Genomic DNA, 12,460 nt, shown 5'->3' with positions numbered 1-12,460 from the left:
AAATTATTATGATGGTTGTTGCCAAATGATTATTTTCTCATTCTTCCATTCCTCATATTATGCATTAATAAATAAAACCGACAAAGAGGGGTGAAGGGAAATCTTACAATTTTGGTAGGCAAATGCCCCCAGATTTGGTCAGTGGTAGCCATTTCCAGCTGACTTCATGTCTTTTTGGTCTCTCCCCATTACTCTTCGAGTACTTCCGTACCTTCTGGCAGAAAACAATGTTCCAAGCTTATGTTGTATTTTCTCTGCCCTATCCCTAGAATCAGCCATGTTTTTAGAAGCCCTGATTCCTTTTAAGGGAGAATGATATTTGGAAACCATGATCTGGACACGCGTTGTGGCCGGTGTGCTTTGGGCTATTGGGGTCATCCTTGCTCACAAGCTTCCTCCGTGAGCAAAGCAGGGAGCACATGTGTATGCACAAATACACGTGCATGCTTACATTAGTCTGTATTTCTGTATCAAAATGTATTGAAAACTCTGAGTTCTTACTGACATTTCCAATTCCAGTTCTGAAGAGTTCATTCTACTTTTCCCTTTCAGTACAGTTCAGCCTTGAACAACGTGGGGGCTAGGGACACTGAACCCCTGTGCAGTTGAAACTCTGCATATAACTTTGGACTCCCCAAAGATGTAATGACTAGAAGTCTTACCGATAACATAAACAGTCAATTAACATATGTTTTGTATGTTCTGCATACCATAGACTATATTTTTATACTAAAGTAAGTGAGAGAGAAAATATTACAAAAATCATAAGGAAGAGGAAATATACGTATACTAATGTACTGTATTTGTTGATATCAGTGTACATCTTCTGTTTACAAGGTGAATGTCTGTCTGAAATGGGGGACAGCCACAGCTCCACACCACAATCTGTGATACTTATCAAGCAACTCAACTCTTTCTTGTAGTGTCATGACTTTTTTTCTGCTTCTTGGGAGCACTTACAGCATCATAATGGAATTTCATATAGGTCCCACGGTGTTAGTCAAAGTTTGTGGTATTGCAATAACAATGGTGAAAAATGCGTGAGAACCATGAGAGATGACTTTTTCTGGAAAGACAGAGTGCTCAGTTGGAGATGATTAGTGTCACGTGGCATTTTAAGTGGATATTTGAGACATTTCAGCTTCCTGCAATAGCAACAGGAGGTGGCTTCAAAATTATTACAGTAGTAGAATATATGCGGTAGTTAATTTTATGCAGTTATGATTTAATATTGCATCTTTACATTTCTTTGCATTTCTGTCCACTGCAAATGGCACCATGTAGCCTGTGTGCCCCAATTTGGAGAAATGTATACTTTTTATAATAGATTGTGTATATTTTATGATAGTAAATGATAAAATAGACTAATACCTATAATACATATATTTTGTGCATTCATGACATACCTTTTTCTTAATTTTGTTGATTATCTCTATGCTGTGTGGTTCATCTGCAAGATTTTTCCAGTTGTAGTGAACCTCCAAAAATATTGCATTATATTTATCGGGAAGTACCTGCATAAAAGTGAACCCATACAGTGCAAACCGTGTTGTTCAAGGGTCAACTGTATTTGTATCTCTCTTTCCTGACAGTAACCTGGCTGTCTTCATCCCGAGTATATAGTAAGTGACCAATAACTGTTAGCTATGGTGGCCATGATGATAATGTAGAACCATCTGGGTGATTCAACTCCTCAAACATTTTCTGAGTACCTGGAAAGGCTAGAAAGGTCTCATGTCCCAGCCCTAAGGGGAAGTAAATCAGGAAGTAGTCCAAACTGTATTCTATATATTTGTGGCTAAGCCCAGGTGGGGACACCCCACTCCTGTCCTCTGAGCTTTCAGGAAGGTCCTCCTGAGGTCATTGGGTGGTCCCTTCACCCTCTGGAGTTCCCATTCTTTATCTCATCCTCAGATAACTTTGGACATACCTACTGCCCAAGGACCCCTGGGGTAAGTGTTGGGGGAAGGAAGGACTGGGAAGGGGCAATTCAAAGCTAAACCCTAGGGGGGTGGGGGTGGTAGAGGCAGAGAGAGACCTGTCTGCAACCACAGCAGAGTTCATAGCATTTCTGAGACTACAAGCCACAAGAAGTCAGTGTGTATAAGCATGAAGTAGAGGAGAAGACAATTGTCAGAAGGGCTGTCCTTGAAGGACTTCCTGAAAGGGTAGAGCTTGAGCTCAGTCCAAAGGATGGACAGAAGTTCCAGTGGGCCAAGATGACAAAATACTTGTAACAAAACCCATTCCTTCTTCCACGGCCTGAACCAAGGTCTTCCTTGGGTCATTTCTTTGTTTTGCCACCTGACAAGGTGCTTTTGCTCCCTGAGGAGGAAAGCTAGGAGCTTGCTTCTCTAAGACCCCTGCCCTCACCCCACTCCCATTTCAGACTCCTACGAAGGATGCCACTACGGTGAGGAGAGAGGAGACCACTCATCGGTATACTACATGGCAGCGTAGCCTGGCATCAGGAGGCCTGAGGATCTGCAGGATCTTGGGGTTTCACTTTCCACATCGGTACAATGAGAATAAAATGGCACCTGACTGCATACCTGGAGAGCGTTTACAGAAAGCATACTCTATGCAGGATGCCTGTGGAGGTACGGAAATCTAAGAGAAGCCCTTGCATTTGGGACATCCAAAGGCCAGACTCCCTCCCTCCAATTTCAAGCTGTACATGGGCCTTAAGAGCTAAATAGAGTCGTGTGGGCAGTAGTAGTGGCTAGAAGGGTGGAGGTGACAGGGAACCTGCCTGTAGAGGGTGGCCCTGGGTATAGCTAAGTCCAGAGGAAGAGAGAATTTCAGATGGGAACAAAGGTGCCCAGCCAGGACATTCCAGAGAACACAGAAAATGGTTTGTGCTCTGTGGCCCAGCTACCAGAAAAGTCAGTGTTAATCAGAGGGCCCTTGGAGTCCTTGAAAAAGGAGCATGCAGGGTGGGTGAGTTTTCACTGGGACACAGATGTGTGTGTAGAGCAGTGAGAGGGTGAGGGTCTTGCTCATCCAGAGCCAGCAAGGGCCAAACATGGGGGCGGCCCTTGGCCACCTGCCTGCAGCCTCTGTCCCTGTGGAGGCCAAACGCAGAGAGGCTGGGAGCCCGGACCAGGCTGCCCTGCACAGCTGGCATGCGAGGGTCCTCCTGCAGCCAGTGATGAGAAGGCTCTCTCCAGCCTCATCAGCTGCAGGCTTGGAACTTCTAACTCGGGAATGAGGCAAGACACACGGGAAGAACCAAGCCCCCACGAAATTTAACTGGATGTCCTATATTTTATCTGGCGACTCAGCTCCTTCTCAGAGTGTGTTCTTTAGGGAACCTGACCTATAACAAACCTGATGAAGTGGGTACTATCATTGCCCTCCTTCTAGAAAATGAAAAACTGAGTCTCAAATTGTGGTCCTATAAGTGACGCTGGTTGTAAAGGGAGGAGTAAAACATTATGGGTTTGGGAGCTGGGTCAGCTGGGGTGGGGTGCGGGTGCAGAAACTCCTCAGCCATTTTCAAAGCCCCACCTCTAACTGGGCCTACAGCTCTGGAGGAAAGGGCTGTGGTCCAGGTTTTCCAGCCAGCCTTCCCAGGGCAGGGCTGAACAACCCCCCTGGAAGAAGGATTTAACCAGCCCCTTTGTCTCTGCCTCTCTTGGCCTTTGCTTTCCTTGTCAGAGTCTGTGTCAATAGCTGGAAATCCAGGCCGCATGACAAGCAGCAGCCTGGCCTGGGCTGCCCCCTCCCCAGCTTCTCACTTCCACCTGCCTTTCCCCACACAGAGCCTGACTGCAGGGACCTGGGCAGGCTCCCCTCTCCCCTGAGAGTGCAGCTGGCCCAAGCCTCAGTGTTGCTCAGCTGGGCCCTAGCAGTTCCACTCCGACTCTCCTCAGTAGCCAGGGTGACCTCTAAACAAATCAGATTGTGCCACTCCCCTGCTCAAAACTCTTCCATAGCTCCTGGTAGCCTCCCTGCAGCTGTAGACTGTGCCTTTACCCATGACACTCCCTCTACCTGGAATACCTTTCTTCTCTATTTGAGCTAATCCCTCCCATTCTTCAAGACCCCTTTTTGTCTTTGAGGCCTCTATCTGTCCCCCTTGGCTAGAATGAGTCACTTCCCCACCTGGCCAGCATGGCATCCTTACTGTGTCTGATGCCCTCACCCCAGGGCGTAGGCTCTGAGCATTCGCCTGACCTCTGTGCGGCATTTTCTAGTTTATAAAGTGGTTTTCACATGTGCGCTCCCTTTCAGCTCTCTTGGATAGACCCCTTTGTCTCCATTTTAAAAATGATGCAGCAGAGGCCTGGCCGGGTTCCTGATGTGCTCATCCTCAGGTAGCTCAGGACTACGGAGCAGGACTCCGTTACCCAGATCTCGGAGTGCAGCGCCAGTGCTGTGTCCAGGAAAGGCTGGCCTTGCGACTGCATGGCCGACACCAGCTAGCTCGGTGGGTAGGCTGACGTTACTTCAGCGGCGCTAAGAGGAGCCCCCTTCTCTGCTCTGTGCCTGTACCCCGACACAGGCCCCAGTTCCTGGCTGGGTATGGGGGTGCTTGGGCACGAATGCACTTCCGGTTCTGCCTGCTTCCTCTTTAACTGGAATGCTGGGCCAGGTGACTGGGAAGTCACCTTCCCGGGAGTGCAGTAGGAAGTTACCACCCTTGTGCCTTTGATGGTAAGGCTAAGTGGAACTGGGATTCAGGCCCATGCAGTCCGGAGACGGGGAGCTGAGTGGGGTGCTTTCCACCTCTGGATGGCCCAGCATCACCAGCCTACCTGGAAACGCAGCCGACCTGGAACCCCCATTTCCCAAGGGCCACCCACAGAGCTGCCCAAGGACAGGGCTTAGGGAAGGGCTTCTGTCCTAGGCCTTTACAGTCAGTGCCAGTTTCCTCAGGGAATCATGGTGGCTCTACCATTCAAGCAGACCCCGAATCCCACCCCTTGTCACCCCTCCACTGCTACCAGCAGGTCCCAGCCACCGTCCTGGTCCCGTCTCTGCTGGCTGACTCTGGCAGCCTGCATGCAAAGGGCCTCTGCGTGTCTGCTCTTCCATCCCTCTGCATAGTTCCCTCTGGACAGAGAAGTCAGGGCGATGGTGTCACTCTGCTCAAACCCTGCCTGGCCCCCCATTTGTGGCTAAGAAAAGCCCAAGTTCTTAAGCGGCCCACCAGGCCCTCCATCATCGGTCCCCATTCCGCCACTCCCCCACTCCTCTGTGCCAGACACAGCCCCCTCTGGGCCTTCACTGTGGCTGATCCTTTTGCCTGGAAGACTCTTTCCCCAGAAACCCACTCAGCTAACTTTCTCTCCCTCCTCCTCCCAGTCTTTGCTGAGACCTCACCTTCTCAGCAAGGCCCACCCTGGCTACCGTGTCTCACATGGAAGTCAGCCCCACTCTGCCCCACCACTCTCCACGCCCTCCCTGCTCCCCTTCTGTTTCTTCAGTAACACTTTCACCTTCTGCTCACTTATCTCGATGGCTTACTGTGCGAGGCCAGGGACTCTGCCCCTTTTATTCACTACTGAAGCCCTAAGCCAGAGCCTTGGCGTATGGTATGCACTCACTAAATATGTGTGGGGTGCACTGGATCTAGAAGTGTGGACGATGATAATCCCTGCATCACTGTGCTGTATAAGAATTAAATCAGTCCGTTAAGAGCACTGAGCCTAGGGCTCCTGGTAAGTGCTCCGTGAATATTCTTACGGTCAATATGTTAAAATGAACAGATTGCAAAAATAAAAGGTACAAGGGGTCATCTGCAGTGGAAGGGGCGAGGGTGCTCCTAGCCTCTTCCGTCCTGTTGCCAGGGCCTGGGGCCCCACCCTGCGAGTGGCACCGTCGCTGGTGGAGACCTTCTCCCCACACAGCTGCCTTCTTAGCCCTTGTCTTCTCCCAGCGTGGTAGACGGGGGCTCATCTAAGGGGCCTTCCTGGAACAGCCTCACGTAAAGGAACTTGGAGGTCAGCCAGTCCAACCCCTGTGTTTGTTTCACAGGGGACTCCAAGGGCCCGTGTGGGAAAGGACTTGACCGAGGCCTGCTGCCAGCTCTAGGTGCCTTTCACCGTCCCTCCAGCGACTGCATCCTGGGAATCCCAAAGCAGGAATCAACATCTCTCAAAGGGCTTCTTTAACAAACCAGTTTGTGAAATGTTTAACTACGGAAAGCCTTAGACAGCATTTGCAGTCTTCATCTGGTTGTGTTTACATTAAATCACCTTTGTTGCAAAGAATAAAATAAAATGAAATTTAAAGTGTTCTGGAAAATTTGAGATGTGACTGTCTAGTTGAATTTTTCATTTCAATAGATATTTATTGAGGACCTCAGGTGTAAGTCTTGGAGACAGAGGCGGGCAAGACACATTCTGTGCCTTTCCATAGTTCTCAGCGGGGGTTGGGAGAGGGCGTGGGCTGTGTATAAAAGAGCAGCATGATGCCGCAGCTGCCCTGCTCCTTGGTGTTTACCCAAAGGAGTCAAAAACTTACACCCACATAAAAACTTGCACATGAATGTTTATGGCAGCTTTATTTATAATTGCCTAAAATTGGAAACAATCAAGGTGTCCTTCAACAGGTGAATGAATAAACAAACTGTAGCACGTCCAGACAATGAAATATTACTCAGGAATCAAAAAGATATGAGCTATTTAGCCACAAAATAACATGAAGGGACCTTAAATACATGTTGCTAAGTGAGGGAGGCTAGTCTGAAAAGGCTACATAGGTATGATCCCAAGGATATGATATTCTAGGGAGACAGAAAAAAGATCAGCGGTTGGCAGGGGTTGGGGGAGGCAGGGATGGATAGTTGTTTAGGGCAATGAAACTACTCTGTGTGATACTGGGATGGTGGATACGTCATCGTACATTTGTCCAAACCCATCGACCACACAACACCAAGAGTGAACCCCAGTGTACACTATGGACTTTGGGAGATAACGATGCATCCATGTTGCTTCATCCACTCTAACAAACGTGCCGGCCACTCTGATGCGGGATGTTGACAAGGGGGAGGTTGTGCCCATGTGGGGGCAGGGGGCGTATGGGCAATCTCTGTATCATCCACTCAAGTTTGCTGTGAACCTTAAACTGCTCTAAAGTCTATTAATTTTTAATTAGGTCAGAATTAATACACAAAAAGACACACACCTGGAAAACCCAGCACAGATGAGGTTCACGGATTCAGGATCTCAGAGGTGGGAAGGTCTTAGGATCCTGTTTCCTCTGATGCCAGTCTGTGGCCCCCAGTTTCATGGAGAATGTACTCACTAAACTGCTCCAGTTGAAGGACTTTTACACTGGGAAGTGACTTTCTTGGAACCTCAGTGGGTTAGTAGTAGAGGACCTTAACGACCATTGCCCAGTCCCTTCGTGGTTCTGATGAGAACTGGGCTGTAGAGGACAGTGCCTGGCTTATGGCCTTCCAGCTCTGAGTGGTACAGCTGGCCTGAGCCTCTCGGCTCTGATACAGGCTCTCTGGTAGTGCTGCCACTTCCCACATCCCCGTCCCCATCCCCAAGGTGGCCTGTGAGGTTCAGACTGGGGAGGATTAGTATGGCTGAGGTGCACAGTGCAGGTCCAGGGCGAGGGGTAGCAGAGGACAGCAAAGGCCCCCCGAAGTCCAGCAAGACCAAACAATTGTCCTGCCCCTTCCAACCCTCCTCCTCCTTCCTGTGAGTGGCTGATCCTCCTGGGTTCTTACTTCTTGTCACCTTGCATAGAGGGCAAGGTCCCTCTGTCTTGCTCTAATCTTCCCTAAGAAGATAATGGGGAGATGCCCTAGAGCCCAAGCCACTCGGGGCCAGGCCTCCGTGGGAGGCATGACATGGAGTCTGGACCTCTCCATTCCTCCCTCCCCCTCCCCCTGCTCTAGCTCAGCTGCCCGGTTGGACTTCCTCAGGCAGGAAGGGATGGGGAAGCTGGCATGTGTGCCATGAGAGGGAAGCAGAGGCTCTCCCGTGTGTCCCATGCACACTTGCAAAATGCCTGCCCCTCTTTCACCAGATGTAAAGCCAGCAGCTCCTTCTGGGAGGATCTAATTGACTAATTCTCAGACTCTGTCTCAAAAAAAAAAAAAAAGTAAAGTAGTGTCTTCACCAGTCAAAAACAAGATGGCAAACAAAAAACAAAACAAGTTTACGAATGTTAATTAAATAAAAAGATGGGTATTATTTGTACTCAGGAAACCCAGAAGAGGCAGGCCCATGACCAGTGGACACGGAGTTCTGGTTCTCAGTAGATTTATCATGCTCGTGAGTTTAGCACATAGGTAAAGGCTCCCTTTGGCAGGGCCCCACCGTCCACCTTCGTGGTCCACTGGACTTTCCAGCTGTGTTCTGGGTGAAGCAGGGCTGGGATGTTACCAAATGATGAATAGGTGTCTCTGCTGTGCCTTCCCCTGATTGGTTCCCAGCTTCTCTGCCCCGAGGAACCACCCTCCTGACCTACACCTGCCACCTGTAGATTTAATCCCTACCTAACTAACATCAGTACATTGTAATATTTTTTTTAACTCCATTATAATAACAACAGCCGACACCAACAAAACTTTTACTGAAAACCACTTGCTGATCTTCAATTCTCCTCTTCCCATCAACACTGTTGGAATCACAAATCCTGAGTAACCATCACTACCAAGACTGCAGATGGTCAGGGCTCAACTACGACTGACTATTACATAAGCCTGTTTACAATTCCTAACTTCCCATGCTTGAGTCAGGAAACCAGAGGTGTTCAGGACACCAGGACCCAAATCTCTGAAGTGTCATCCACTTCCGGCACGCTCTTTCAAAAACAACAAGTGAACATTTAAAAAGTGATTGATATTCCCAGTAGATTCCAAGTTTACCAGAGCTGTTCCTAAAGATAAATCAATCAGCAATCACCTAATCCAATGTGTCCACGAGTCCACCATATTTTGTTTACTTATTTTTATTTTTTAGGATATTTCGTTCATAATTCTATTGCATAAATAATTCCAAAAATAAAATAGAAGCAGAGGAAAATCTTTTAATCTTTTAAAAAGTATTTGTTTCTGTGATTCTTAATACATATTAAATAAAACAAATGTTGGATTTGAGATTTGAAGCAGACAGATGTTGAAAATGGTCAACTCCATTAAGCCAGAGAGCAAAGTGATTCTTACACAGGCAGTCGCTGAAGCGGCCAGGAAGTATGTGAAACAGGTGTTCAGTATTGATTAAAAAACTAGAAAGAAATATGACTGAGGCACAATTCTGTAAGTATGGGATTTTTTAAACAATATACAATTGACAGTGAGTATATTCAGGTTTCATCAATTCTAGTATCAAGAGGTGGTCATAATTTTTTTATGGATCAGAAATATCAAACTACTTTAGGAAAATGAATTATTTAGGCTACGTGCTTTGGTTCTTTTGTGCTGATGAAAATAGGTTTCATCTGAGTTTTTATCCATCATGTGTCAGAATTACTGACTTTATCTTTAGAGAAAAACAAATCTTTATACCCTGAAATAATTGATGGGTAACCAAAGGATGTGGTAGATTTCCTCGTGCTTCTTTCAGAAAACGAGTAAAATTACTGAAAATTATCCTGTAATATATAACTGAGACTTATGCTGAAAAAGACATAAATTCAGTGGTAAAGGAATATCATAAACTTTCAGGAAAATCACAGGGATTTGCTTCTATAAGCATCATTCCCATTTGAAAATGGCACAGTGAACAAGACAACAAAAAATAATATAAATGCTGGGGAATAGCTCCATTGAATGGGGCTGTGCAGATAAAATGATGTAACCTAAATTAGTACCTTTGGCAGCCCCTGTGGCATGTCTGTTCAAAGTACACATCATATCCTCTTCTTCCTTTACCTCTCTGCCGACAAAAGGAACTAACTGTGCCGCAAACACTCAAACGTCTCTGTCTCGTAGAGCTTTGCCAAGCCATTCTGTTATGAGATGTGCATGGACATACGGCGAAACAGACTGCTAGAAAAAAGGACCTAGGCTTGCACGCTTCTTCCTTTCTTCTCCTCTGGAAATTCTCAATCTCTGAACACCCAGTACTACTCAGATGTGCGTGTGTGTGTCTGTAGATACAATGGACATATGAGATTGATAAACATGTAGATGATGCATGTGAAAGGCTGGGAAACAGAAGTGTTTTGGATTTTGGACTTTTTAAGATTTTGTAATATTTGCATACACATAATGAGATATCTTGGGAATGGACTCAGCTTTAAACGTGAAATTTATTTGCGTTTCATATACACTTTATACACATAGCCTGAGGGTGATTTTATACAACATTTTTAATAATTGTGCACATGAAACTAAGTCTGTGTACATCAAACTGTTGGAAAGCAAAGATATCACTCTCTCAGCCACCTCTGTGGAAAATCTGTGGTGGTTTGGCATCATCGTCATTCCTGACTCTGAATTTATCTGCGGCCAGTAAGCGATCATTTTCTTACACTTATTCACAAATAAGTACTTAACGGCAAAAAAAAAAAAGGCATACCATGAATACAGTGAAGAAACAATGTGTTCAGGTTATCAGAAGAGCACAGTGGCATCACCAGAACACCTGTATCCGCCGTCAGACAACAGCAACAGTGACTGCAATTCCATTGTCATATTCCAGAAAATTAACAGTGTTCCCTTAATATTAACAAATATCCAGTCCATGTTTAGATTCCTATATTTGTGTCAAATATTTTTCATGATTGGTTTGTTTGGATCAGGATCTAAATAAAAACTGTACCTTGTGCTTGGTTCGTTTATATATCTTGAGTCTCTTTTATTCTGATTATTTATATCTCCTCCTTGTTTTATTTCTTGCTATTTACTTTTTGTTCTTTTTTTTTTTCTTTTTCTTTCTTTTTCACATTTTCAAGAATATCTTTATACCACAAAGCAGAGAATAGGTAAAACAAAACCAGAGTGAGTAACGCATAGGTCTTGGCTCTGAGTTGGGTATCCATGGGGAAGCCATGTTGGTGAGTTTGGTCTGAACACGTACCATTTCATTACCCCTTTGTGGGCATGCTTAAGTGGGGAATTTAGCATGCTTGGAAAAGATAAATTGCAGCTGAAGGGGTCTTTTATCCCTTGGGGATGCTGAACAAACTGTGTCTTGTGCAACTGTGCTTTGACTGCAACCCATCACATGAGGTCAAGTGTGAAATTTTCTACTTATGGTGTTGTGTCCATGCTCAAAGACTTAAGGATTTCGGAGAATTTCAGATTTTAGATAGTCAACTTAGGGATGCACCAACTGTAGTACGAACTTGTTTATTTTGTCCACTTTCCAAGGGGGGAGGGTATTTATTCCTGTAGTAAATGTCTCACATTTCCCGTCTTTAATGTCTTACAGCTCTGACAACTTTCTCAAGGTGTCCAGTCTTGGATTATGGATATCCTGTGGCCCACGGGTCTAACTTTTGGTATTTCTATTCATCAAGAGGAGACTTCAGGCTCCAAAACTGAGCCAAATTTCTGGAAGGGGTGGCTTAGGAGAATACCTTTCCCAAGAAAGGTTAATGCATCATTTATATTCCAGCAAATATGACTAATCTGAATTGCTGTTGGTGCCGTTTAAGATTGACTCTTCAGGTAAAGCATCACTTTTTGTGTTTCCTACTTTCCCTCATGCCACACATTATAAATCTCTCAGAACACCGTGGAGTTGGCAATAGTCTGCTGAGTATGAAGCCGTTTCTATCATGCTATTAGCAATGGCATAGAATAACACACTGGTATTTGCAAGTGGTGTCTTCAGAGCTTCTGTGTATCTTAACATCCAAACCAAGACACAAGTCTTATACGTTTTCAAACACCCTCGGAAATGCATGCCACTCCTTAATGCTTAGTATTTTGTTTGCAACCTAGTGAATGTCAGTGAAGCTCTACATAGATGAAGTGGAGTCTTATTATTTGCAGATTTGGGTGTTGCAAAGACTGATCACTAAAGTCATTTGGATTATGTAAGGACCGTATAATATTCAAAAAAGCAACAGAGAGAATCACCAGGCCACTTTTTCATTTAAGTCAAATAATGTACTCTCCACTCCCAATTTTGAGGCTCTCTTTTAATGATGGAGAAAAATAATACATGTCTTTCTAAGTTACCTCGAAGCTCCCACTGAGTTGCAGGAGTCATTTGCAGAAATATGGTCCTTGTTCCTCTAGATAAAGCCTGCAGGGTCAGGGGAACAATGGTTTTCCAAAAGACAGGGCTGCCACTGACATTTGTTGGCTTTCATATTTCAGGATGTGTCACACAAAGAATATGTGTGCACCTGAATACCAGGTATTGGGCATTGGTTATGTATGGGCCGTAGGTTTGAATTCTAGAAATTACTATAAAGAAAAAACAATTTGCACCCTCTTTGTTCTTGACATTTTGCATTCCCCAAAGAATTAGGAGCTGACAAACCAAAGCACTCAACATCTGTCTCTGCATTGGGAAACATTTGGAGATTTGATTTAAGA

The 12,460-nt window shown here is 45.5% G+C and overlaps 1 protein-coding gene across 1 annotated transcript in view; it reads left to right on the top strand.

The window, feature by feature from the left end:
• Positions 1 to 6,257, top strand: part of LOC123638274 (putative coiled-coil domain-containing protein 144C) — a 46,556-nt gene extending 40,299 nt beyond the window's left edge. The window contains exons 11-12 of the mRNA XM_045551771.1: positions 2,390 to 2,600; positions 5,983 to 6,257. Of these exons, the coding sequence (XP_045407727.1) occupies positions 2,390 to 2,600; positions 5,983 to 6,119 (348 nt within the window). The 3' untranslated portion in view covers positions 6,120 to 6,257. The remainder of the gene's footprint in view (positions 1 to 2,389; positions 2,601 to 5,982) is intronic.
• Positions 6,258 to 12,460: the final 6,203 nt, after the last annotated feature.

This window comes from Lemur catta, chromosome 5 (genome assembly GCF_020740605.2).
Source record: "Lemur catta isolate mLemCat1 chromosome 5, mLemCat1.pri, whole genome shotgun sequence".
NCBI classification, from domain to species: domain Eukaryota; kingdom Metazoa; phylum Chordata; class Mammalia; order Primates; family Lemuridae; genus Lemur; species Lemur catta.
The sequence above is the reverse complement of the archived record's forward strand: the minus strand, read 5'-3'. Positions and strand labels throughout refer to the sequence as shown.